The following is a 24,101-nucleotide window of genomic DNA, read 5'->3' on the forward strand; positions in this document are numbered from 1 at the left end:
GTAACTCCAGGATTACAGTACAGTAGTTTAATAAACTTGAGAGGCGCATGCCCTGGCTTGTTTTCCTAGCTTCATTCCCAAGCTTAGAAGAGTAGAACTTTGCCACACTCGACGCTATGCCATTTGCCATCTTGAGGGCATCCCGTACTGTACTCCAGGCAGTCCCCATGCACCACGCTAAGGACTAGACCTCCCCACGTGAAGGCTCCTGGCCAACACACAATTGCACCATTATTATCCATGTCTTCAGTCTCCTGGCAGTCTTGCAGGGTGTTTTGGTTTAGGGTAACATGAATTTGCCTCCAAATGTGGAGGGGGCTGTTGGACTTAGAAACAAGGCTGGCATCTCCCGTATGACTGTACAGGCGTTTATTAAGGATTAACAGAGAAGGTGAGCCCAGGGCTGAAATAGGCTGGTCTCCTTGCCCAGTGGGAAGCAGAGGTTTCGATGGCCTCCGTGAACCCACCCAGTGCTGTATCATGCAGATGTGTGCTAGCAGAAAGCAGTACCGTGGCCATAATCGACTTCACAGAGCCTGTTTCTCCTATAATTTGCAATCTCTGAAAATCTTTCTTCTTGCTCTTATGAATAAATATTCTATGGAGAAGTGAAATAAATGAAGATAATGCCCTGGGTTAGAATTCTTGATTTAACCATAGGAACTGATCTATAATCCCTAAATTTCACTTGATATGTGTGTGCAAACTGTTCAGAGAATTGATTAAGAAAAAGTCTTCCCTTTTGAGCAAAGTAAAGAGGATACATATATTTATTTCATATGACAGTACATTTCACAGGCTATGTACAGGATGTATGCCACTGACTTTAATACTTTACTTCTATAAAGTATATAGTTATAAATAGTGTGTCACATAAGCAATAAAAGTCTTACATATAAACAGCAAACTACGATAGAGAATAAAGAATTCACAAAGAGATTCTTAGTGTCTAATTTCTGTTCTGTTTTTAACAGAACAGTAAATAATTTAATAATACACAGAAAAGTGGCTAGTTATTTGCAGCATACCTTTTTCGCCTTTATAACTTTGAACACTTTCAACAACTTGCCAACTGTGATTTTCCTGTTAAAGACTGAGCTGCTGCATGATATGTATACTTTAAACAGTAGTTTATATTCAGGAGGGAACACTGCTCACGGGACTGCATTTTGCACTAGTTAAGTTTACCTAATAATGAATTATCTTGTTAATGGAGAGCAAATAATATATATACTAACCACGTTGATGTTAAAGCCACAGTTTCAACAAGTTAATTCACATTTGAAGCACAATGCTTATAGTAATACTGGAGTTTCATATATACCACTGCTGAAATGATTAGACGCCCCATCCCTCCCACAAAACACCCCCACAATATAAAACTCACAAGAGTAATTTCTAACAGCAAATCCTGGCTGTTTAACAGAGAGAGGATTGTTTCTATAAATAACAGTGTTTTGCTAACACTTGCGCATTTAGAAAAGTGCCTTTATATTTCAAGTGCGATGCAGCTTACTGTGCTTTTAAATATTCTTAGCCATAAACTCTTCTTCCTGATCCTCCTCCAATGCACATCTTTAAAGGTCAATGTGGGCAGAGGAATCTAGGTGGACATATACAACCCTTTATATAAAAGGAATGTTACCATGGATCTTAGGGTAAAGATGATCTTAATGTAAACTGAGAACTATTGCTCAAGGAGTTGTCTGATTGAGTTTACGGACTGATATCAAAATACTAAGTTCTGTAAAAATCCTGTGGACTTCTTCATAAAATTAATAAAAGCAGGGTTAGTTGCATATTGGCAGTGCAGGAGACAAAATCCACGGCTATGTTGAGGCATCGCCACCAGAGACAAAGCAGCATCGTAGACGTGTAATCTCTAAAGGGGACTAAGACACTGAGTATGTGCCCAATCCAAACACACTGGGGATGGCTGCTTTTCCTGCACAAAGCAAATGCCCGGGTGAGAGCAGCAAAGACTAGAGTGTGGGAGGGAAACGGACAACAAATATCTTGATGTATGGAGAGAAGAGGGTAGGTTTAGACCTAGCCTTCCTAAGACTGGTGGTATGTGCCTTCCCTACCTATAAGGCCATAGTGCTTATTTTGAGAGGGCTGGGATAGCCATTCACATGGTGCCAGGACCTCGTCCCAGAGAGAAAAGTGTATGGAGGGGCCAGAGTAGAAAGTAACTGTTGGCGTGGTCGGAAGGAGTTGTTTGAGTAGACAGTTTGGAATGGCAGATAAATCAGGCTTTGTAGGGATACTATTCTAGCTAGAGAATAAAATGTCCAAATTACATGTCCCATTATCTTTTTGGTAATGATGTATTTTTAAAAGAATTTTTGTTAGAACTTTAATGTAAATATGTGATCCAAATTATATCCTAGAATTTAAACAGTTTGAGAGAGCTGTAACTGTGTGTGTGTGTGTGTGTGTATATATACACACACACATACACATATATATATATATATATACACACACACATGTATGTACTTGTATACTTTTAAAGCAATGCCTTCCCAAACGGTTCCAGTATAACTCAGGCAGATATTTGGTAAACATTCCTAAGTCCCAATTGTTGCTGAGTCTGAAATGGCGGCAGCAGTGTCAGCTAAGGTTGCTGGGACTTTCTGGAATGCTTGAAAGGAGACTCACAAAGAAACTCGGAACAAAGACTATTCTCTAAAGGAGTTTTAAGCATTTTTTTCTGGCTCCTACTCTCTTCTATCCATCTGAACAAAAACACATAAAAACTCCAGTTAATAATGAGATGGCTGTTTCCTTATTCCCAATGTGCACTTATTAAACTTTGTATACATTAAATAGTGGTATTTTTTGAAGGTACAGTGCGTTCAGTAATTCCTTATTGCACATAATGAATAACAAATGCCCAATTCTTCTGGCTATACCCTGACAAGCTAAAAAAAAACCCAAACCCAAACAACTACAACCCGGTAAAACACAAGTTTTCTACTGTGTCCCACTATCTTTCTGTAAAGTCCAGAGTGGGTGATGCCTTAGATGCCAAGGCTGTGAAAGGATCTCCTGGGGAGGCAGGGCCAGGTGGAGGGACAGGCGGTGGGGGTGGTCTTCTTGATGGCAGCACACAGAAGGAAGCATTTATACCTTTCTTCCAGTCATCATCAGGTGTCAGATTTGAGCCAGAAAGTGAACCTGGCTGGCTACCCAGGGAGCGTGGACCACCAGCTGACCATGACTTCTCTTTCATACCCAAATCCTCTTCCTCCTCAAAGGTTACCCATCCTCTTGGATTGCTAATTTTATCTGAGGATTGGCTCTGCAGCTCTGAACTGTCCTGGAAGCCATCAAGTGAACATGAAGGCTTGCTTTTGTGAGGCCCGAGTGCCTGCAGAGAAGGGGAAGGGCTGGCGGCAGCAAGGCCTTCTTTGGAGAACGATGAAAGGCCCGCCTCCGATTCCAGAGATTCAGCTCTGAAGGGGTTTCCGGGAGCAGCAGTCCTGTCTGTGAAGGGATTTGTGCTGGTCAAGGTAGTGATAAAAGGGTTTGGAGAACTTCGACTATTCTCCTGGGATTTACTCCGGGCTGGAATTGGAGGCATGGGAAGCATGCAATTTACAGAGCTCATGGTACCAACATGACTTTGTGTTGCTGAAGGCAACGGAATCAACCCTTCGGGGTTTGGGGTTAGAGCAGGTGAGGTGTGAACAGAGAGCTGAGCGTTTGATACAGCAAGCAGATTAAATGACAGATCTTCAAATGGGTCACTCTTCAAAGGTGGCTCTAGTTTGATATCAGAGACTCCATTTGTTTTCACCTGGAAAACAGAGAGGACACTGAGTAACCAGAGTTTATATTTACCCTTCACATCCCTTTGCTTCCTGTCTCAATTGTTCTTCATTTTAAGGGCCAGGAATACAAATCTGGAAATGAAAAAGCAGCTTTGTGTACTTTGCTACTCCGGTGGTTTAAGTAAAATAATAGAGCTAAAGTCTAATTATTTTAAACTTTTCTGAATAAATCTTTCTTCTACATAAATTTTTTTTAATGCCAAAGAAATGGAATAGCACTCACGGCATGCCAGTATTGAAATGGTAAATGGAGAGACCTGCACAGAATTAGCCACTGACTTTTGTCCTTGTTCAGTCCTATCACAGGTCAGCAGGGACAGAAGTCCAGGTGCAGCACTTCCAACACCCGTCTAGGAGGATGATGTGGTCTCACTGCTCCTATCTTCATGTAATGTCACATGAAAATTCAACTTATGGACAAAAATTTAGTTGTATTTTAATATAGTTGTATTCCTAAGTTGAAGACAGTACATCTTTTCCTTTTCTCCTTGGAAGCAATGCATTTTTCTAGCATTCTTTGCCTTTTAATATGAAGTTCTCCTTTCAGAATAAGCAATGTAAATCACCCCACAGCTTTTCTGAACTGTTTCTCATCGTATAAACATATTCCACAGCAGATATGCTTATAATAACCAATTGTAACCATTTCCTTGATATCAGAGGCGAAAAATATCCCATTTTCTATTTGGCATATTAATTCTAAAGTACCACAATGAAGCTGTGCTCAGCGCAAAGACAGATCTCTCCCAGTGCCAGAGTTGGTCATGAACTCCTGCTGAGTTATTTTAGTCATAAAAAGTCCACACTGTCCCCAGAGTGCCTCTGTGCCTAGTTCATGAAGAGCCAGTTGGAACAGAACCAGGCTACCGTGCTCAACAAATCCAAAGGTTCTTCTGGGAAACAAAACCCTGATCCAGGCCTCATGAACAATTAAATTTTTCAGGCACTTCATTATTCCTTAAAACAGACAACAAAAACCCCTATATAATTGTTACAGTTGGATAGACGACAGCCATTTATGCCAACTTCTAGGAAAAGAAACACAAAAAGAACTTTTAGGTTGAAAAGGGTTGGTGGGAAAGCGCATGCTTGTTGTAGTCCCCCAGTCCACCAGCCCTCCCCCCTCCCACTCAGAGAACAGGTATGCTGTCCTAATAAAATGACACCACCCAAAATACTAAAATCATGTTAACGAAAAACAACTGGTTTTTCATGAAATACATTGGAAAAAAAGTCTAGTAGCCCCAATGAAATGTAATTGCGTGACTTTACACAATTGATGTATGTATGGATTGTGATAAGAGTTGTATGAGCCCCTAATAAAATGATTTTTTTTAAAAAGAAGAAATGTAATTGCATATTATAAAACGCCAATTTAGGCACCATTTAGAATAGGAAAAATAAAGAACATGAATATTCCCCTCCAAAAGGAAATTATGTAGATAACTTGGTAAGTGAATACCATTCAAGTATCTGAGTTATTCAACTGCATAACATTATACTGAATGTATTGAATGAACAAGGGGCTTTTTCTTTAAATTTAATAAATGTATACAAAATAAAAGGGTAAGTATGTCACAAGTTGAAATATTGTAGCATAAGTGTCTAAAAGGTAAGCTGACCTATAGGAAGGTATTTAAAAAGTTTATGGAAAAATTCCATTATTGTTCAATTCCACTTTTCCATGAATTATTTAAAGCCTTTTTGTATATATGAAATTATACTTCAGAAACTAATTTATCAGAGGCACCATAAAATTATAATTAACTATATTATTGGTAATCTCTGGATTACTTCTGATTATGAAAATAAAACAGATTTACTTAATTAGACCTGGGGACATACTCTCTCAAGGCAAATTGAATAGCTCACAATATCGACATAATAGAACTGAGAATTTTATTCTTTGCATAGCTTAAGGTAGTTGCTCATTATACGTAAATGCTATTTAAAAAATATCTTTCTTTTCCTATGTAAGAAAAACATTATTCCAAAATAAGTTAATGGTAATTTGGTAGATGCAGTGTCATTCTGCCCAATCAGACTTGAAATTACAATGAGAGCCACATCATCGTTCAGTCTAAGTAGGATCTGTGATGACTTGACAATAAAGTGATTATATTTTGACCAAGAAAGGTGTTGGAAGGATCTTGGAATAATTCTATTATAATCTTAACTTTAATCTTTTTAAACCATCAATCCTTTCTTAACAAAAAGAATCTTGCTGGGCAAACTACAGGCAGTCCCTGGATGATGAATGAATTCTGTTCCTAAATTTGTTTTTAAATTGAGTATGTCCCTAAATTAGAGTGGGTACAGTTGTATCTGTTTATCAGCTGGTCAAACGTTTGTCTGAGTATACAGATCACCTTCAAATGCATAAAAAAGTAAAGAACCACTCAGAAAAGGAGGACGAGGATGGCTGCACAAATCAAAGACCAATGTCATGAAACTGTACAAGTAGAAACTATAGAAAAAAAATTTTTTTTGCATAGTGTCAAAAACAACAAAAGAAATAAAATTTAGGAAAAACAAGCAAACAAACCTGGAGAATTCTATCCGATTCTGACACACCTGGGTCTCCCTGATAGGAATCAACTCCACAGCAACTCTGGTTTTTTAACATATACTCTAAATATAACTTCATTGTGTGAGCAAATGAATTTGCAAAATGAACACCTTCTGAGAAGTGTGTCTTCTCTTATTGAGAGATCTTATTTCTCGATAAGACCCTGCAAATCACAGGTGAGGAAACTGGCGTCCAGTAAGTTGAGACTCCTATTGCCTAAGAAACGAATGCTTAAAATCAGGCGAGATGAACAAGAGCGAGTGCTGGTACTGCTGTCACCCAGAAGCTTCTTCAATTAACTGCAGACACCAATAAGAACTGAAACCAGTGTCTCAGAAGGCTATGCCCGATGTCTGTAAACTATGACCCAGCCAGCCCCGTTTTTGTAACTAAAACATAAAAAAAAATCCCAATACACTAAAAATATCTTTAACATAAGTTATGAGTTATGATAATTTTTGATGCACTCATGAGCAATTATATGAAGTTCAAATTTGTAATATAATACGCTTGGCCAGAGGTTGATTCATAGCTACAGTTGCATGTTAAATTAGATGCTTGTAACCTAGGGACTGCCTGTAGCTAGGGGAAAACTGCTAAAAGAAAATCTAAAAACCATGACGGCATTTTGTGTCTATGCCGTTCTGTCATTTCACAATTAGGGCACTGTTAAAATCGAGAACCAGGCTTTCTTACATCTAAATCTTACCTCTTTGGAGCTACATATTTTAGTTTTGTTAATTTTCATTAAAATTCAAGAAAAAAATTGTAAAGCATTAGCAAGAAACACAAATGGTTCCTAAAAATTTAAATGCTAAGAAAAATAAAAAACAAATTTTATGGTACAGTAATAGGGTATATTAATACAGACAGGTGGTTTTTAAAAATGAGTGACTTTTAGATGTATGAAGCAGAAGATTCATACATCTAATGGGCTAGGACAGATGAAAAGCACATAAAAGGTTGATAATAGTCAGATACCTGTTACCCTGATGGTTGCTCCTGCTTTGAGAAAGGGAACACAGACAGCAAAGGAAAGAGTTAGGACAATCCCAGACACACCGGCCACCTAACAAGTCAGTCTTTAAAAGGCTCTACTCCTACACTATACACAGAATCTAAGAGCAATGGTATTTATGGGTTACAACTTTACTTGAAGCAACAATTCCAATTCCTTTTATAATTTTGAGTGAAAAATTCATTATTGCACTAAGGCCCAGAGTTAAATTTTGTCTGAGGTGGATTACTAACTAGTTTTGCTATTTCACAAATACATTGTAAAAAGACTAAAATCTTTTCGGCAGCTTAGGATAACCTATGGATTGGCCACTTTCAGAGAAAATGTACAAATGACATCACTCTGTAAAAGGACTAGTCCACTGAAAATTAGTATTTATTTAATAAATGATTGATCTGGACCTGCTCCATATTTCTCAAATTTTCTCAAGGATGGTATTATCATTAATGCACCGTATGATTTAAACAAGGTAAGAAACTAGATTCTAACTTTGCATTTAAAAATAAAAGCCATCTTAATCTTCCTGTACAAGAGCCCTGGTGGCACAGTGGTTACGCGGTTTGGCTGCTAACTGAAAGGTTGCTCGTTTGAATGCCCCAATCACCAGCAACTCTGTGGGGAAAGATGAGGCTTTCTGTTCTTGTCAAGATTCACAGCCTTGGAAACCCCATGGTGAATGGGACTCCTGCTGGGAGTCCAAAATGACTACAATGACTTGGAATAAGAGAGGAAACCTGGTGTTGGCTCTTATTTCTGTAAAGAACCAAAGCTCACACTAGAGAAAATGAGGATTATCTATGTTGTCTGAAAATTCACCACACTGCACTAGTCTAGGGGTCGGTTTGATCCATCTTTCTCTCCAGGAAGTAAAAGCCACGACAAATTTGTCAGCCCGGGGCAATAAGCAAAATAAATTTGTGCTGTTCATGCTAATTTAATAACTCTCCAAAGTAAATAATGCCTGGAGAGAGGGAGGCAAAATCGTAAACACTTAAAAAACTGAACATGAGAAAACACCCTGGAAACTAGTTGGAAATGGTCCACAGAGCCCTGATTTAGGGTCACTCTCTGAGAACCCCTGATCTAACCAGACATTTAGTATGTGACTGGTCTGTGAGGTCAAATGACACTCATTAGTCAAAGTCTTATCTCAAGATGCTATTAATATCAAGACAGCAGAATTTTAAAAAAACCAAAGCTCATGTTTACTTCTTGTAAAAACTATCATTACAATAAGTATGTTCGAAGGCTATTCTATACATCCACATCAAAAAATGATGTTTTATTTAATAGTGAGACTTACTTGCTGTTGTGAGGAAGTTTCTGAAGGGAGGTTATGGGATGACCTGCTTCGAGGCGGTGGCTGGGGTGGAGTTTCCAAAACTGGCTGTGGGGCCGACTGAGGCAAAGGTGCTGTCATCGGGACAAGAGGCTCCTGCATCTTCTGAACAGGTGCGGGCAGAGAAGGCTGCACAGGAGGGGCAGTCTGAGGCTTCAGTGGTTCAGGAAGGTATGCCGAACCTGAAAACAAAAATCATTTTTAGATGTCAGATGTTTTCTAGAAAACTGAGGCTTTTCACCTCCTTTAAAGGAGGAGCTCTAGTGACCCTGACATATAAGCATTAGACATCAACCACAAGGTCAGCAGTTCAAATCCCAAAGTAGCTCTGCCAGGGTTTCTCTACTCATAAAGATTTACAGTCTTGGAAACTATATAAGGTTGCTATGAGTCGGAATGGACTCAATAGCAGTGGGGTTAGTTTAATGAACTATCAAGACATTCTATATTCTTTTTCCAACAAGAAGCTTTATTTCCTGTGGTATTTACTAAAGGAAAGAGATCCAGATTTGACTACGCTGTGCAAAGTGGAAGGTTACAGAAGGGAAAAAAAACAAGAAAGACTAGGGAAGACATTGGTCTTCTGAATACAGTTTCTACCTTTAGGTGTTTCCGATGGTTTGCTTTGACTTTCAGGAGTCAGTCTTCCAGCAGACACCCGAGCATGGCTCTGTGGGGCACTAATCACTCCAGCACGGGGTGGAATCATCTACAAATGGGAAATGTAACATTTGAGATGCTTGTTTTTTAACGACAGATGAGATTCTGTGAAAATATCTGCTTTTGCATCACCTTGAAGCTCCTATTATTATTCCCCAACCTGTTACTTTACTTTCTCTTTAGAGTTACAATTGATATATTGTACATTCTTCTTATTCTTTTTAAACTACTGTGAATTGGCTTACTATGTGCCAGGCATAGTAATAAGCACTGTATAGGTATTCTCGTTTAAGCTTCAAAATAGGTAGGTCGGCATTATTGTATCACCCCTATCTCAAGATGAAGGAGCCCTGCTGACAGAGCAGTTACAATCTGGGCTGCTAACCACAAGGTCAGCAGTTCAAAAAGCACCAGCTGCTCCACAGGAGAAAGACCAGACTTTCTACTCTGGAAAGAGTTACAGAATTGGAAACCCACAGGGACAGTTCTATCCTGTTTTATAGGGTCCCTATGAGTCGGAATCCACTTGATGGCAGGGAGTCTAGATCTCAGAATGAGAGCACGTATGTAACCTACCCAAGATCAAACAGGTAGAAAATAAGAGCTAGGATCCAAACTCAGTCTGACCGCAGGGCACTTGCTCTGAATCACTGTGGACCACAGCCCCAGTTGGTCTGGGAGAATGTTAAAGTTCACCAGGACCAGAGAAAGATGTATTTGGAGTAATTAAGAGGCTTACAAACAATCACACTCTGAATTTTTCCCTCTAGAAACAAGTAAATCTCTGGAAAGACTAACTCAATATTCTAAATTAAATACATTAAATAAATTAAAGACACATTGCTGAAAAAAAATTCATTTCTGCAGGCTCTAAGCTCACAATCTTATTTTAACTAGAAGTTATAGTATTATTTCAATCTCATCAAATTCTTGTTAGTATGTTGGTGTTATCAGAATGCTAATTAAAATCCTTCTTAATAAAGAATGGATTCATAATCTCATGATTTTATGAGATAAAGATAAAAAGCTATCCAAATGTATCATGCTTTACATATTTAGTACTGCGCAATTTCTTTTTGACCATTTCAGCATTATCACTTTCATCCAAATAATATAGTAGGCTTAGTACTTTTGAAGAGTATGCTAATATAAAATATAATGTTCATGTTGAAAGGCACTTTATAGATTATCTATTGCAGTTCCTTCACTTTAGTTACATTAACTGAGGCCTTGAAAGGCCACATGATTTCTCCTGGGTAGCAAAATGAACAGCAGTAAGTTTAGGCCTAGAAAATGGACTCCTTGGTACCCAGGCCTGGTGTTACCTACCGGTCTGGGGGCACTGATTCCAGCAGGCACTGGGCCTGAGAGTCCTGCTTGAGGGGAAGGCTGATTACGCCCTGGAACACAGACATCAAATCATGGAGTTAAGGAAAAATAAAAGAAGCATGAAACCATGTACTTTCAGTCCAAGTGTATATTTCACTGTTCAGTTTTAATGCTAAGTAGCTAAATTCAAGTGTTTTACCTATATTATCTTTCCGTGACATTCCAGGGCTTTTGGGTGCTTTGAAGCAGGAAGGAAAAAAAAATTAGTCAAAGACAAAGGAATATTGCATAACATCCACTGGCTGTTTCATTACCAGCAGAAATGGGAGCATGAGATGGTGACAAAACAAAGTAGTTTGTGTTGGATAATGATGAAGGATATTATTATTATTATCAGTGCAAAGTGAAACAGTCCAAAGGAGAAAAAATAGAAGACTTACAGACACATTCAAGGGAGACAAGTTTAGCCCTTTATCTACTTCTACACTCAGAAGGTCACTTTTAAAATCTGATTTTCCCAACAGAGCTCTCTTCTATGGATCTACACAAATATAGTCAGCTTTTTTTTTTAATAGTCAGCTTTTGTGCACGGTCGGAGTTTGTGTCCACGATCACAGAAGATAGCACTACTGTTCCTCAGACACCGACAGATTGCTTGGTGAATAAAAGACAGAATTACTTTTTAAAATTGGGTTCCTATCAATTCTTTTAAGGCTTCATGATGTAGATCTCATTAGGGCAAAAATACTCTAATAATGAGGTCTCCAGATTTCTTTAACTAGTCCTATGACTAAGGTAGGAAACAGGCACACCTTACTATCAAATACCTATCTACGGATGACATAGTGAAAAACAGCTGAGAGAAGAATGAAATAAGTTGCTTCTAGGGTCAAAAAGAGTAAAAGGGACAACAAAGAATCATCACCAACTCAAAGGCAATTGTTAAATGAAATATATCAGTCCTTTAATAACTATAATCTTAATGAATGGCCTTCAATTTTGGTGTTCTATTAAACAAATCTGCCTCAGCATCATTATACATTAAAAACATGTATAATAAATAGCATATTCTTAGATATGAATATTATGAATATAAACAATTGTTAGTTTAATCATAGTAGCTAATGTTTAATCTTCCAGGTTTAGTATAGTACAATATATGAAACATTTGACTTATTTTTAAAGTCTTAAAACACAATAGTAATTTCACTTCCTACTCCAGTGTATTAGGAGCCCAGGTGAGGCAGTGGGCATTGGCTGCTAACTGAAAGGGTGGTGCTTTGAACTCACCAGTCACTCAAGAGAGAGATTAAACGATCAACTTCTGCAAAGATCTACAGTCTTGAAAACCCTATGGAGAAATTCTACTTTTTCCTACAAGATTACTGAGTTGGAATTGACTGCACAGCAATGGGTTTTTGTACTTAAGTATTTAAGAAACAGCACAAAACAACATGAGAACTTCAGGGTAATTAAACAGATATCCATTAGAAACTATATACAACATAGAATGAGACAAAGAAGAAAATACAAGGTTACACAGTATACATAAGGAGGGCAAGGGGAAGTTTACAATTGGGCTAAGAAAATATTTAGTATGCCTTTAAACAATGGAGGGGCTGCCGCTTACAAATAAAATGAGAGGTCAATTGCTGTAATGCAAGAATCTGTTACCTTCCATCTCTCTCCTAGCTACCCCAGGACTGGGAGGGGCTCCAGCACCTTTTTAAAGAAAGAACAGAAGCTATGTATACACACACACATATCTATTGTTCAGGGCCCACAGTACAGAATGAAAGGCATACACACAAAACTTCTGCATTAAACTTACTTTTACAAAGGGCTCATTAACTAAAACAACTTTATAGGCCTGGTTCACTCCTGGGTCCATTTCCGAGGAACAGAAGTGTGATGGCAGTTTTCCTCTTACAGCTGAGATTATTTGCAGAGGAGAATTCCAATTTCTAAGTGCACAAAGGAGCCCAGGTGGTGCCGAGGTTAAGTTCTAACATTCAGCTGCTAACTGAGAAGCCCACTGCTTGAAATCACCAGCCACTCTGCAGGAGAAAGCTCTGGCAAACTACTTCTGTGAAGATTTATAGCCTTGGAAACCTGACAGGGCGTTTATGAGTCCGAATCGAGTGATGTCCTTTTTGCTATTGCTGTGCCATAGGCTCTCAATCCTTGGTGAATTTTAAAAAGCTCTGAAGATTACTCCGGTGATTTTATCCAAGTCTACCACCTTAAAGAAGTTCTTGGCTTATTGGGTAAAATATATTGCAAGTACTACCTATAAATATTCTCCTTAGGTTACGGGGGGAAAAAGACATGTACAAATTTGCTGATTGTTTTCCTAATCATAGCAGAAGGTAAATAGAGTTTATCAGGCAAGTTCAAAAAGCAGGGTTTTGAACCAGGAAAAAAAAATCTTTGTTGTTAAGTCAATGGAAAAATTATCACCTATCAGTAGAGGTACACCTCACTTTATTGGACTTTGTAGATTTGTACTTTTTATAAATGGAAGGTTTATGGAAACCCTACATTGAATAAGTCATTGTTGCCATTTTCCAACACTCTGTGCTCACATCAATTGTGTTTCATCTTTTGGTAATGCTCACAATATTTCAAACTTTCTCATAAGGCTATTGCATACTTAGTAACTACATTTACACATACTGGAACACCCCCAAAAAGAGGTTTTTTGGGTGTGACTCCCTTTCTTGCAACCTTCACTTTTCTTGCATGGTCTAGTTCTAAACTTGCAATATCTCAATATCCTGCATTTTGGAGAGTAGTGCTGAAATTATTTGGTTATTTTTATTACATAAGACTATTAAAGTCTATACATAAACAAAGCCAGTCTGTACTACTGTTTGGCATTGGTCACCAATGCCACCGGGCAGATAGCGTAGAAAGAAGTCAGCTACACATGTACAGTGGGCTTCAAGTAACATTAAAGTTAATTTGCAAAAGCTCTTCTGCTGAATCTGCCTCATCCTTTCATGAGAACTAGATTAAATCAATCTGTCAAATGTTTATTTCTGACTGAGCTTTGTGAGTTTTCACAAGCGTGAAAGTAAGTTTAAAGTAAGCTTAATCCAAATTAACACTGGAAATTAAAAATGATGCACTCATTATTTAAAAATGCATTATAGGTGGAAAAAGAACAAAGGAAATCCCATTAGCTCTTAAATTTAAAAAATGAAGCATGAATTTTATGACTCAAATTATGATAGAGCCATGTAAAGTGAAAAGTACATTTCAGATAACTGTAAGAACATCCCAAATTAAACACTTGGAAGTGATTTGTGTTCACTGTACCTGAATCCCTTTTGAAATTAACATGGCTTTACAGAATTAAATATTTACAACCCAAGTGACAATATTTATCAATAAAAAGTGCTCTAATAATGTACTGAGTCTGGTGATAGAGTGACTTGGCTCAGCTCTTTTTGCCTGCAGAAGACAAATCCCACACATGACTGAAACCAAACTCTGGCCTTTCACTTGACAGCAAGACAAGGTAATTATGGAGCTATTTTAACTTGGTGAATTAATGTCTTTCACCTTGACTTCTCTAAAGTCTATTTCAGTTATATAGATGATCAAACTCCAAATCACAACTGAACCTATGATCTATACATTATAACAATGTAAACTATTACCTCCAAATTCTTTTCTAGCAGGTGCAGGACTCCTAGCCCCTTATAGTTCATAAGAAAAGTACGCAGCAGAAAGAAAATGACATTAGACAAAGAATTGAGATGTCAGAGATTTACTACAAATTCATTATTTCAAGCGTCATGTAGGAAGTACAAATTAGTAACTAGGTATTATTATTTATGAAACCTTTTAAAATATATATACTTGTAATGATTTAAGATGACACTATTCATTTAAAAGAACATTTAAATGAACATACAAAACTATTCAATTGAATAAGTATATTTATGTTTTTCAGTTCTAATTATAAATTTCATAGAAACTAGTAAACTAATGAAATTATGCTTTAAAAAGTCAGAACTGAATATTTTGGGAAATAAAACCAAATTTACCAAATAATAATTCACATGCTCAACTATATTAAATTAGTAAAATGCAAAACCAAGCACCGTACGTACACTTGTAAAGTGGCAGCTACAAACACATGTTAGAGAAATCCAGTGGATTACCACTCTTTCCCTGTTGTCACACCTACCAGCCTACGGTGTTCTGTGGGGAAAAGCTGAAGCAGCAGCAACAAATGATACAACAAAATTATAGTAAGCTGGAGATTTGAAAGCACATCAAACACTTTGAAATAGGGTAGAGAATTTTAAGTCTGGGAAAAACGAGCAGAAAATGTTTTCTTACCTGAAGGAGGTGGTGGCCTTTGTGGGGGGGAGGGACGTGGCGGAGGAGCAACTGGGCGGGGGGGAGGAGGCCGTTTGGGCTCTAAGGTCTGAGAAGAATCTTTTTGCTGCAATTGTGTTGCTGGCTGATTGTCAACCGGAGAACCTGTAACAATTTACATTTATTATGGAATAAGATCAGACCCCAGACTCTCTTGGCAGAAAGGTATCAAGAACCTCATTTATGTAATGCTTGTACACATAAAAATTTCTACTTTGCTGATTTTCTAAGTTGGCACATATTGAGTAAAGAGGTGACACACATTATCAGTGTGAATGACATAAGCAATCCTACCATTTTATCATCATTTTGTATGTCAAAAATAATGAAGGTTCTATTTTGATTGTTAGCTGGACCTGGGTCCCTGGTGCTGAAAACTAAGTTTGTTTGAGTTACGTTGTAAGCAGCATGCTGGCTGTCACGGATAAGAAACAAAGGGGAGTTTCTTCCTTTCTCTCTCCCTTAGCTGATCTTGAATCTAATCTAATGAAGCCAGTCTTCTAGGAGTAGAATAGAAACATTAGAAAAAATTTTGAGACAAGAATATAACAAGCACATAGATCCAAGTTTCAGAGTGAATTCTGACTTCAGGTGTGTCACTGTAGAACTGTGCTCTACCGAGTTTCAATGGCTGATGACTTGACGTCAACAGTAGGCCTTTCTTCCAAGGTGCCCTGGGTGGGCCCACGCCTCCGTCCTTTTGGCTTGCAGGGATGCACCTTAGCTGTTTGTTATAGACTGACGATGTTGCTGTGTGTCATCTAGCTGATTCCAATGTGGAGCAATCCTACAAGACAGAGTACAACTGCCTCCAGAATTTCTTGGGCCAGGTCTTCTCCCCAGCAGTGCCTGGTGAGTTCAAACATTGTGCCACAGGACTGCTTGTATTCACGTCAGTTCAAGTCAATGGGATTTTGGCAGAGTGTTTTTACCATGTTGTTTCTGTTATTAGTTATCATTAATGACCACAATAAAAAAAACTGTCGATTTTTTAAAGAAACAGACAAACCTGACTATCTAGACAATGGATTTTGAACTTTCCCATCAATCACAGTGATGATGAGGCCTTCCTTCCCAGTGAGGGCTTATCGTCTACAATTAGGTTTCCTCCTTTGTATACATAGAGCACAGGATAACCAAGAGTGCTCCCTAAAGGATATTCAAGTGCGTCAGAGGTCTAATCCTGCGAAACCAAACGCTCTGGGTAAAAGAAAGTTACACATAGCATTACAATAAAACCCGTACTTTGTGAACTTGGAGGACCCGGCGTTCTCAACGGTGCACGGCTTGGTCTTATGGGAAGGGACGGTACAGGACCTTCCCCTATGGTAGGTGACTGGCAGGGACTGGTCCGGGGTGAAGAGCTCGGAGAAGTGCCAAGGGCAGAGCTTGAAGATGGCTGGAGATGCTGAGGAAGAATTTCCTCAACCTCAGCACTATAGTCGTCAACATCACCTGAGGAAAAACCAGGTCATAGCAGATAGCAACATTTAACTTTCTCAGAGATTCCACTCCCCCCACAACCCACGCCTAGAAGGGTTAAACACACCAAACAAACAGACATCACAAACACAAGTGAAATAAGTTGAGAGACATCTAGAAACAAAATTTCTACGTATGGATCCAGAATTAGTGCAAACTCTCTTGGAAACCCTGTAGGGCAATTCTACTCGGTCCTTTGGGGTCACTGATTCACAGTTGACTTGATGACGGTGGTTTGAGTCTTGGTGTATTGATGACGGCTCAGTTTACTGCTGTCCTTCCTAAACCTCCCTCCAGTGCTCTATGGAACTGCTCTGCGTCCACCTGGGTCTGGCACACAAACTTACATATAACCACAATCACAAACCCTTCCTTCCAAGTCTCCTCATTCCTCCGTACCCTCAGGCTCCTCCGACCTGACATACACTGTTGACGGAATGTCCTGCGGCCTCCTCTGCATCCCTGTTACCTCAGGATTGGAAAGTGGGGTCAGGGTTTACCTTCCAACCAAATTCTAATTCCAGAACATTATCTTCCAAAAGCAAACACAGAATTCTACTTCTCTGAGGCTATGACACTGGAATTTTGTAACGCTCTTCACCCCCTTGTTGCAATCATTGCCACCCTCCTTCTTGTGGTCACCTGAGCCTACTCACGAGGACTGAACAGAGAGCAAGATGGAAAGTTGAGTCCTACCATCTTTTGGGGACATCAAAGTCCATGGGGACAGCCCATTCAACACTGACATAAGTGATATGGTCTTATGCTTACTGACCCTCACCTCCAGTCCAAACACAGACTCTCCAGACACTGTGGCCCTTCAAACAGCACTACCCCTGACACAGTAAGCTCCAATTTAGTAACCACCTCCCAGGATTTCAGCTCTCTGCTTCAGATCTTTTGACTTCATCAGAATCCCTCTAGGGTGGCCCACATCTGATATATTTACTGTCTTCTCTATTTAGCTCTGCTGTCTATGGTTTTTAACCTCAAACATTTCTTTACTTCACTATTCTTCCATCACACCTGCTTGACAAAACCCCAGCCCTGGGTTAATTCTATTTACTCCTTCTGTAACAACAACTCAACTGTTGCTGTTGCTGTTAAAAAAAAAAAAGAGAGAGAGATATCCTGATGATTATAGTCACATTATAAGTGTGTGACTTCACACATCATGCCGTGTGAAGCTGTTGGTAATCTATGGTCGGCGATCCTTTGTCTCAATTCTACTCAAACCGTATGCTGTCCCCCCCAGTTCCGCTGGGAGCTTTCCCTCTAAACTTTGTAGAGAAAAGAGAAGCCAGAGTGAGAGCCCCTTCAACAACCTGTCCCTGCAACAGCACTCAGGTACTGGGGTAGATGGAATGAAAGAAGTTCAACCCCACTCGTTTACCCAGCCACCTTGCTCTATCAATTATTCTGCCTTGCCCTTCCCCAATATTGTCAACCCCTTATCAACTCTGCCAGAACTTAAAAAAAAAAAACAGCATTAGGCAGTACATTGACAGGGAAGTGTATGCGGCAGTACATTGACAAGGAACTGACAAAAGTTTCAGCCAGATTCAGAAGAGGATGTGGAACAGGGTTATCATTGCTGATGTCAAATGGCTCAAAGCAGAGACTACCAGAGAGATGTTTACTTGTGTTTTATTGAGTATGCAAAGACAATTGATATGTAAACTATAAGAAACTATGGATAATTTTGAGAAGAATGGAGATTCCAGAATACTTCATGGTACTCATAAGAAACTTGTACATGGATGAAGAGGCAGTTGTACAACCAGAACAAGGTATGTATACTTCATGGTTTAAAATCAGGAGAGAGGTGTGTGTCAGGGTTGTATCCCCTCACCATATTTAGTCAATCTGTGTGCTGAGCAAATCATCAGAGAAGATGGTGTTTTTTTTTTTGGTTTTTTTTTTTCAGAGAAGATGGTTTTTATGAAGAGTGTGGTACCATGATTGGAAGAGGCTTATTAACAACCTGGGATATGCAGATGAAATAATCTTTCTTGTTGAAAGCGAGGAGGACTTGAGGCACTTGCTTATGAAGATCAAGGATTGCAGCCTTTAGTATGGCTTGTGACAATGTAAAAAAACCCAAATTCTCACAACAGTACCTATAGGTAACATCATGATAAACGGAGAAAAGATTGAAGTTGTCAAGGATTTTGTCTTGCTCGGCTTCACAATCAATGCTCATGGAAGCAGCAATCAAGAGATAAAAAGACTGACTGGATTAGGTAGATCTGCTGTACAAGAGTACAAGACTTCTTTGGAGTATTGAAAAATAAGGATGTTACTCTGAGGAATAAGGTGTGCCTGACCCCAGCCATGTTATTTGACAATGCCTCATATGCACGTGAAAGTTGGACAGTGAATAATGAAGACTGTAGAATAGATGCATTTGAATTGTGGTGCTGGAGAAGAATATTCAAGTGCCATAGACTGCTATAAAAGGACAAACGGATCTGTCTTGGAAGAAGTACAGCCCAAATGCTCCTTAGAGGCAAGGATGGCAAGACATCTTGCCAGAAGAGACCACTCCTGGTGAAACACATATCATGCTTGTTAAAGTAGAGGGGCAGCAAAAGAGAGGAGGGTCCTCAAGGAGATGGATTGACACAGTGGCTGCAACAATGAGCGCGGGTGTGGGAATGATTGTGCAGACACTGCAGGACCCTGCAGTGTTCCCTTCTGTTTTGCATAGGATCGCTATGGGTTGAAACCAACTCAATTGCACCTAAAAACAACAACAGAGGATTACTTTCTCCCTTCTCTACACAATCCTTCCAGACAATATAAAAATGCCTAAGGTTTTAACCATCAGAAGAGCTACCTCAGGAGTCCAGAACGCTCATGAGTGAGTACCAGACCTACATATCCAACAGTTAGCACCAGCACGTGATCCACTCCCCGGATACGTCAAATCATCTTATTCAAAACCAAATCCAGCACACATAAGACAGACTCAAACACCTCTTAGCCATAACCAAACACCTCCTGGGGCTGGGATCCTGAGCTCGAGGGCTAGGGACCATCTTCTCAGAAGTTATCTGGGTCACCTGGCTTAACACAGTTCACAGGGATCATGTTCTACATTCTACATTGATGGGTAGTGACTAGGGTCTTGAGTGTTTGCAAGTTTCAACTATTGGTCTCTTTCTGTCCCAAGCAGAGAAGAGTGGAGAAGACAAAAGACTGAAGGAAACAATTAGTCTAAAGGACTAATGAACCACTCACCTGATGGTGACCAGTCAGCACCACTGACAGCGCTTACTTGGATCTCAACAGAAAATATGGAATAAATGAGAAGAAAAGACAAGAGAAATTCACAGGAAAACAACAGACTTACTATTCTAAGACTGGCGGATTCCCCAAGACGGTGGCCCTTATACATCCTTCCAATTTAGAAGTGAAGCCACTCCTGGAGATTACTCTTCAGTCAGATAAAGTGAGCGATAACACCGGGGAGGAAATGCTCCTCAGAACAATCAACTATACAAGACCAAAGGGCAGTGTTTGTCTCAAAGCAAAGCTCAGAAGGCAGGAAGAAGTAAGAAAACTAAGCAAGCACATGAAACCCAAGTGGAAATGGAGTGAATGTTGGCATACGGAGATTTCGAGCAATCTCTGTATAAACTGCTGATTGGGAAACAAATGTGCTCTGTAAATGTTCACCTGAAAGGCAATATTAAAGCAACAGCAACAACAAATTCATTTCCCGTCTCACATCTGTTCCTCCTTTTGTAAAATCAACTTCCTATCTCCATTCCCCCATTGGGGCTCTGTTCCTGAGTCTTCTTCCTAGATTATTCTTCTCAACCTTCTGTAATCTGTTTCTTCCTCAGCCTTCAGATTTTCAAGCTGAATTTCAATTCCCATCTTCCCCAACTTTTCAATTTCACGTTAAGCATCTCCCCATAAACTCCTAAACACCCTTGAATTCATGCCACTTTATTACAATTCAGTACTTATTTGTATGTAACATGCATTAAGTTGTGAGTTCAATAAGGGCCAGGACCACATCTGTTGAATTTCCAGCATCTACCCTGTGTGTCATCACACTCACTGCCATCAAGTCATGCCAACTCACAGTGACCCTACAGAACTGTCCCTATGAGTTCCCGAGACTTTAGCTCTTTACAGGAGAGGAAAGCCCTTTCTCCTGCGTTGCTGGCTAGTTTTAAACTGATGACCTTGCAGTTAGCAACTTAATGCATGACACTATGCCACCAGGACTCCCTGTGGCACATCAAAGGTGCCATGAAATATGTGTGAACCAAGTAAATGAATGCATTTTGAAAATCAGAGCTTAATAATTTCAACGACCTGTTCAATCCTTATATGTGATATGTAATTACAATATGACATATATTACTTTATTAAACTAAGATATATGCATTTTAAGGGGGGAAAAAGCTAGAATAAGATAGCATTAGAAAGCAAATACATTTCAACCATGTTCAAGAAAACTACACTAATTCAGATTATCTGCCCTACATTCCATACTTAAAATGGTTTTATATGGGTTGGCTTAGTTTTAAATGTATGTGTTCCTAGTTCTTATGAATCTTTTGAAATTACCTTGGAACATATTCTCTTATGTAATAACTATTTCAAACTCATTTATAATGTCAGAATGTACTTTGAACTTGTTTGTTTTTAACCTTAACAGCAATTTGCAGGGTGAAACAAACAAAAAACCCCACTGCCAATGAGCTGCTTCCAATTCATAGTGACCCCATACAACAAAGTGGAATTGCTCCTGAGGATTTCTAAGACTGTAAATCTTTCTGAGAGCAGCAGTTTCATCTTTCTCCCAGTGAGTGGCAGGTGATTTTAACTCCTGATCTTAAATGGTAACAGCCTAACATGTATGTAACTCATTATGCCATCTGGGTGAAACTAGACACTAATAATACCAATTTGACCTTTTATAAGAATATATTGTTTCCCAAAGTGGACAATATGCTGGAATGATCCAGAGGACTGCAAAAGCATGTACCTACATGTTATCCTGGATTATGGGCTATAGTACAAAGTTTTTAATTACCGGAGTGCTTAGTAAATTTTTCTTTTTCCTGAAAAGGGAGCAGTAGTTCAAATAAATTTGAGAATTTATGATATAAAGTAGCACTGCAAATGTTTTATTGCGTGAATGACCAATACATTTAAAGTGTAGGTAGAAACAAAATCAATAAGGAAGAATCCAAAACCAAAAGTTAATTAATATTGCTTTTGTGTTCCAAGAAGAAGGAAAAAGATATACTTGGACACTAATACCTTATTGGTGGGAAGGAAACTGATCTAGACCTACAGATGTTCAATAAACAAACCTTCCATATCAAAATCTGCTGCGACCTCCGCATCTTCGCCAAGCAGAGTAGAGCTTGTTGATGATGGTAATGACACACTAATTTTCTCCAAACTCATTTCTTCTTCCAAAGTCTTGATCCAGTCTGGACTTTTTAAAGTAATAGTTATAGTCCGACCCAGTAACTGGTTGAATAAAAAGAGATATAAAATCCTTCTTATTAGCATGAAAACAGACTATTTTAGAATAAAATGCCCATTATACTTTGAAATGGTGTAGAAATTGAGTTAGATACAATTCAACATTATACTTTACACACACTGAATTTTTAACTAGTTTAACTATTGCTCCCAGTTCTCCCTCTAAATGCCTGTGGTGAGAGTAGTTACATAATGTTCAGTATTGTAATTATATCACTGAATTGTACATGTAAAAAACTGTCAAGATGGTGTATGCTTTATTATGCATATTTTCATCCTAACTTAAAAAAATGTTTTAAAGCCTGTTGTGATAAAGGTCTTCTTTTCTAAGTCAATTTATCAGAAGAGGAATCTCAGGACATCCTTGTTGAGCTGCCTGCTACTAGAGAAATTAAGCCTAGATTTTAGTTCATCTGTTTAATGGCCATATATATATTTAGAAATTTAAGGCTTGCCTAAAAAACATTCAGGAAAAACTGATAGGCTTATCACTTTGTAGGAGTCAAGCCACATTATATCATCATTGTAAACATCACCTATCAATGATACATTGAATCATACATTAGAAATATATCCAACTAAAGCTCCTCTCTCAGATTATTACCTATGAGAGTTATGTTACCAATGCTTAAAGTACCTGGGCACCAAGTCAGTAACACAAGCTCCTAAATAATAAACACCTTCCTTTTTTATTCTCTTATAAATTATTTTCTTCATTTGATAGAAACTCTACTATACAGATCAGATACTATATCTAGCCTCAATTAAGAATTTAAACTTTTAATATAATGAAACACAATACAACAGAAATCAAATGTAGTGACAACATTTTCTTCTTCATCTGTATTAATAACTAATATCTCTGGGAAGGATCAAAATAATCTTAGATTAATTAGAAAACTGTTCTAAATAAAAATATTTTAATCAAGCAAGTCTTAATCTGACTGTATTAAAACACGTTATGTAATTTTGCGGCACATCCATAAGAATATACAGACACTTAAATTTCTGAGTGGTTTAGGAGCAATAAATGCTACTTTACCTCTTTACCATTTAGGTTCAGGACATTCAGAGCAGAGCTCCCCTCCAAAAATGTAACCCACATTTTATCTTCTACGAATCTTTAAGGGGGAAAAAAAAGACAATAAAAAAACATGATTAGCTGCTATCTGTACAGATAGCAACTGGAGACACAGGAATCCAGGACAGATGACTCCTTCAGGACCAGTGGTGAGAATGGCAATGCTTGGAGGGTGGAGGGAATGTTGGTTAGAAAGGGGGAACCAATTACAAGAATCTACGTAAAAAAAAAAAAAAGAATCTACGTATAGCCTCCTCCCTGGGGGATGGACAGCAGAGAAGAGGGTGGGGGAGACGTCGGACAGTGTAACATATGACAAAATAACAATTTATGAATTATGAAGGGTTCATGAGGGAGGGGGAAGGGGGGAGGGAGAAGGCAAAAGAGTAGCCGATATTAAGGGCTCAAGTAGAAGGCAAATGTTTTGAGAATGATGGCAACAAATGTACATATGTGCTTGACATAATGGATGTATGTATGGATTGCGATAAGAACTGTACAAGCCCCCAATAAAATGATTTTAAAAACATGATTAGTATATTAGATATAAATAATCCAATAATTAATCATTAAAAGAGCCTGTACCAAAACTGAAACAAAACTCACTGCCATTGAGTCAATTCCAGCTCACAGTGACCCCTTTTAGGGTCCGGTGGGGTTTCCAAGGCTGTAAACCTTTACAGGAATGGACTGCCTCTTCTTTCTCCCAGAGCACCTGGTCGTTTAGAGCTACTGACCTTGTGGTTAGCAGCCCAATGCATAATCCACTAGCACTGGCTGCATTTCGTGTTTACCAGCTGCGTCAAGGAAGAAAGAAGCGACTGTCTATTGCCATAAAGATTGACTGGCTCAAAAGCCCTAAGGAGTAATTCTCC

The 24,101-nt window shown here is 38.7% G+C and overlaps 1 protein-coding gene across 8 annotated transcripts in view; it reads right to left on the reverse strand.

The window, feature by feature from the left end:
* Positions 1-752: 752 nt before the first annotated feature.
* The window catches only part of SYNJ1 (synaptojanin 1), a 105,717-nt gene continuing 82,368 nt past the window's right edge, over positions 753-24,101 (reverse strand). For 3 of the 8 annotated variants that reach the window (XM_004711292.2, XM_045284439.1, XM_045284438.1), the window contains 11 exons: positions 23,188-23,266; positions 21,968-22,130; positions 16,392-16,601; positions 15,108-15,251; positions 14,420-14,458; positions 12,429-12,476; positions 10,954-10,992; positions 10,755-10,825; positions 9,366-9,474; positions 8,730-8,947; positions 753-3,805 (listed from right to left, as the gene is read on the reverse strand). In XM_004711292.2, coding sequence (XP_004711349.1) covers positions 2,993-3,805; positions 8,730-8,947; positions 9,366-9,474; positions 10,755-10,825; positions 10,954-10,992; positions 12,429-12,476; positions 14,420-14,458; positions 15,108-15,251; positions 16,392-16,601; positions 21,968-22,130; positions 23,188-23,266 — 1,933 coding nt within the window. In that variant the 3' untranslated portion in view covers positions 753-2,992. Of the gene's footprint in view, positions 3,806-7,389; positions 7,414-8,729; positions 8,948-9,365; positions 9,475-10,754; positions 10,826-10,953; positions 10,993-12,428; positions 12,477-14,419; positions 14,459-15,107; positions 15,252-16,391; positions 16,602-21,967; positions 22,131-23,187; positions 23,267-24,101 lie in introns of all 8 variants that reach the window. The other 5 variants (XM_004711294.3, XM_045284440.1, XM_004711293.2 and 2 more) reach the window with 3 other exon arrangements.

The sequence above is a fragment of the Echinops telfairi genome, unplaced genomic scaffold, assembly GCF_000313985.2.
Source record: "Echinops telfairi isolate 266 unplaced genomic scaffold, ASM31398v2 ScPeMD7_7469;HRSCAF=8507_0, whole genome shotgun sequence".
Taxonomy (NCBI): Eukaryota; Metazoa; Chordata; class Mammalia; order Afrosoricida; family Tenrecidae; genus Echinops; species Echinops telfairi.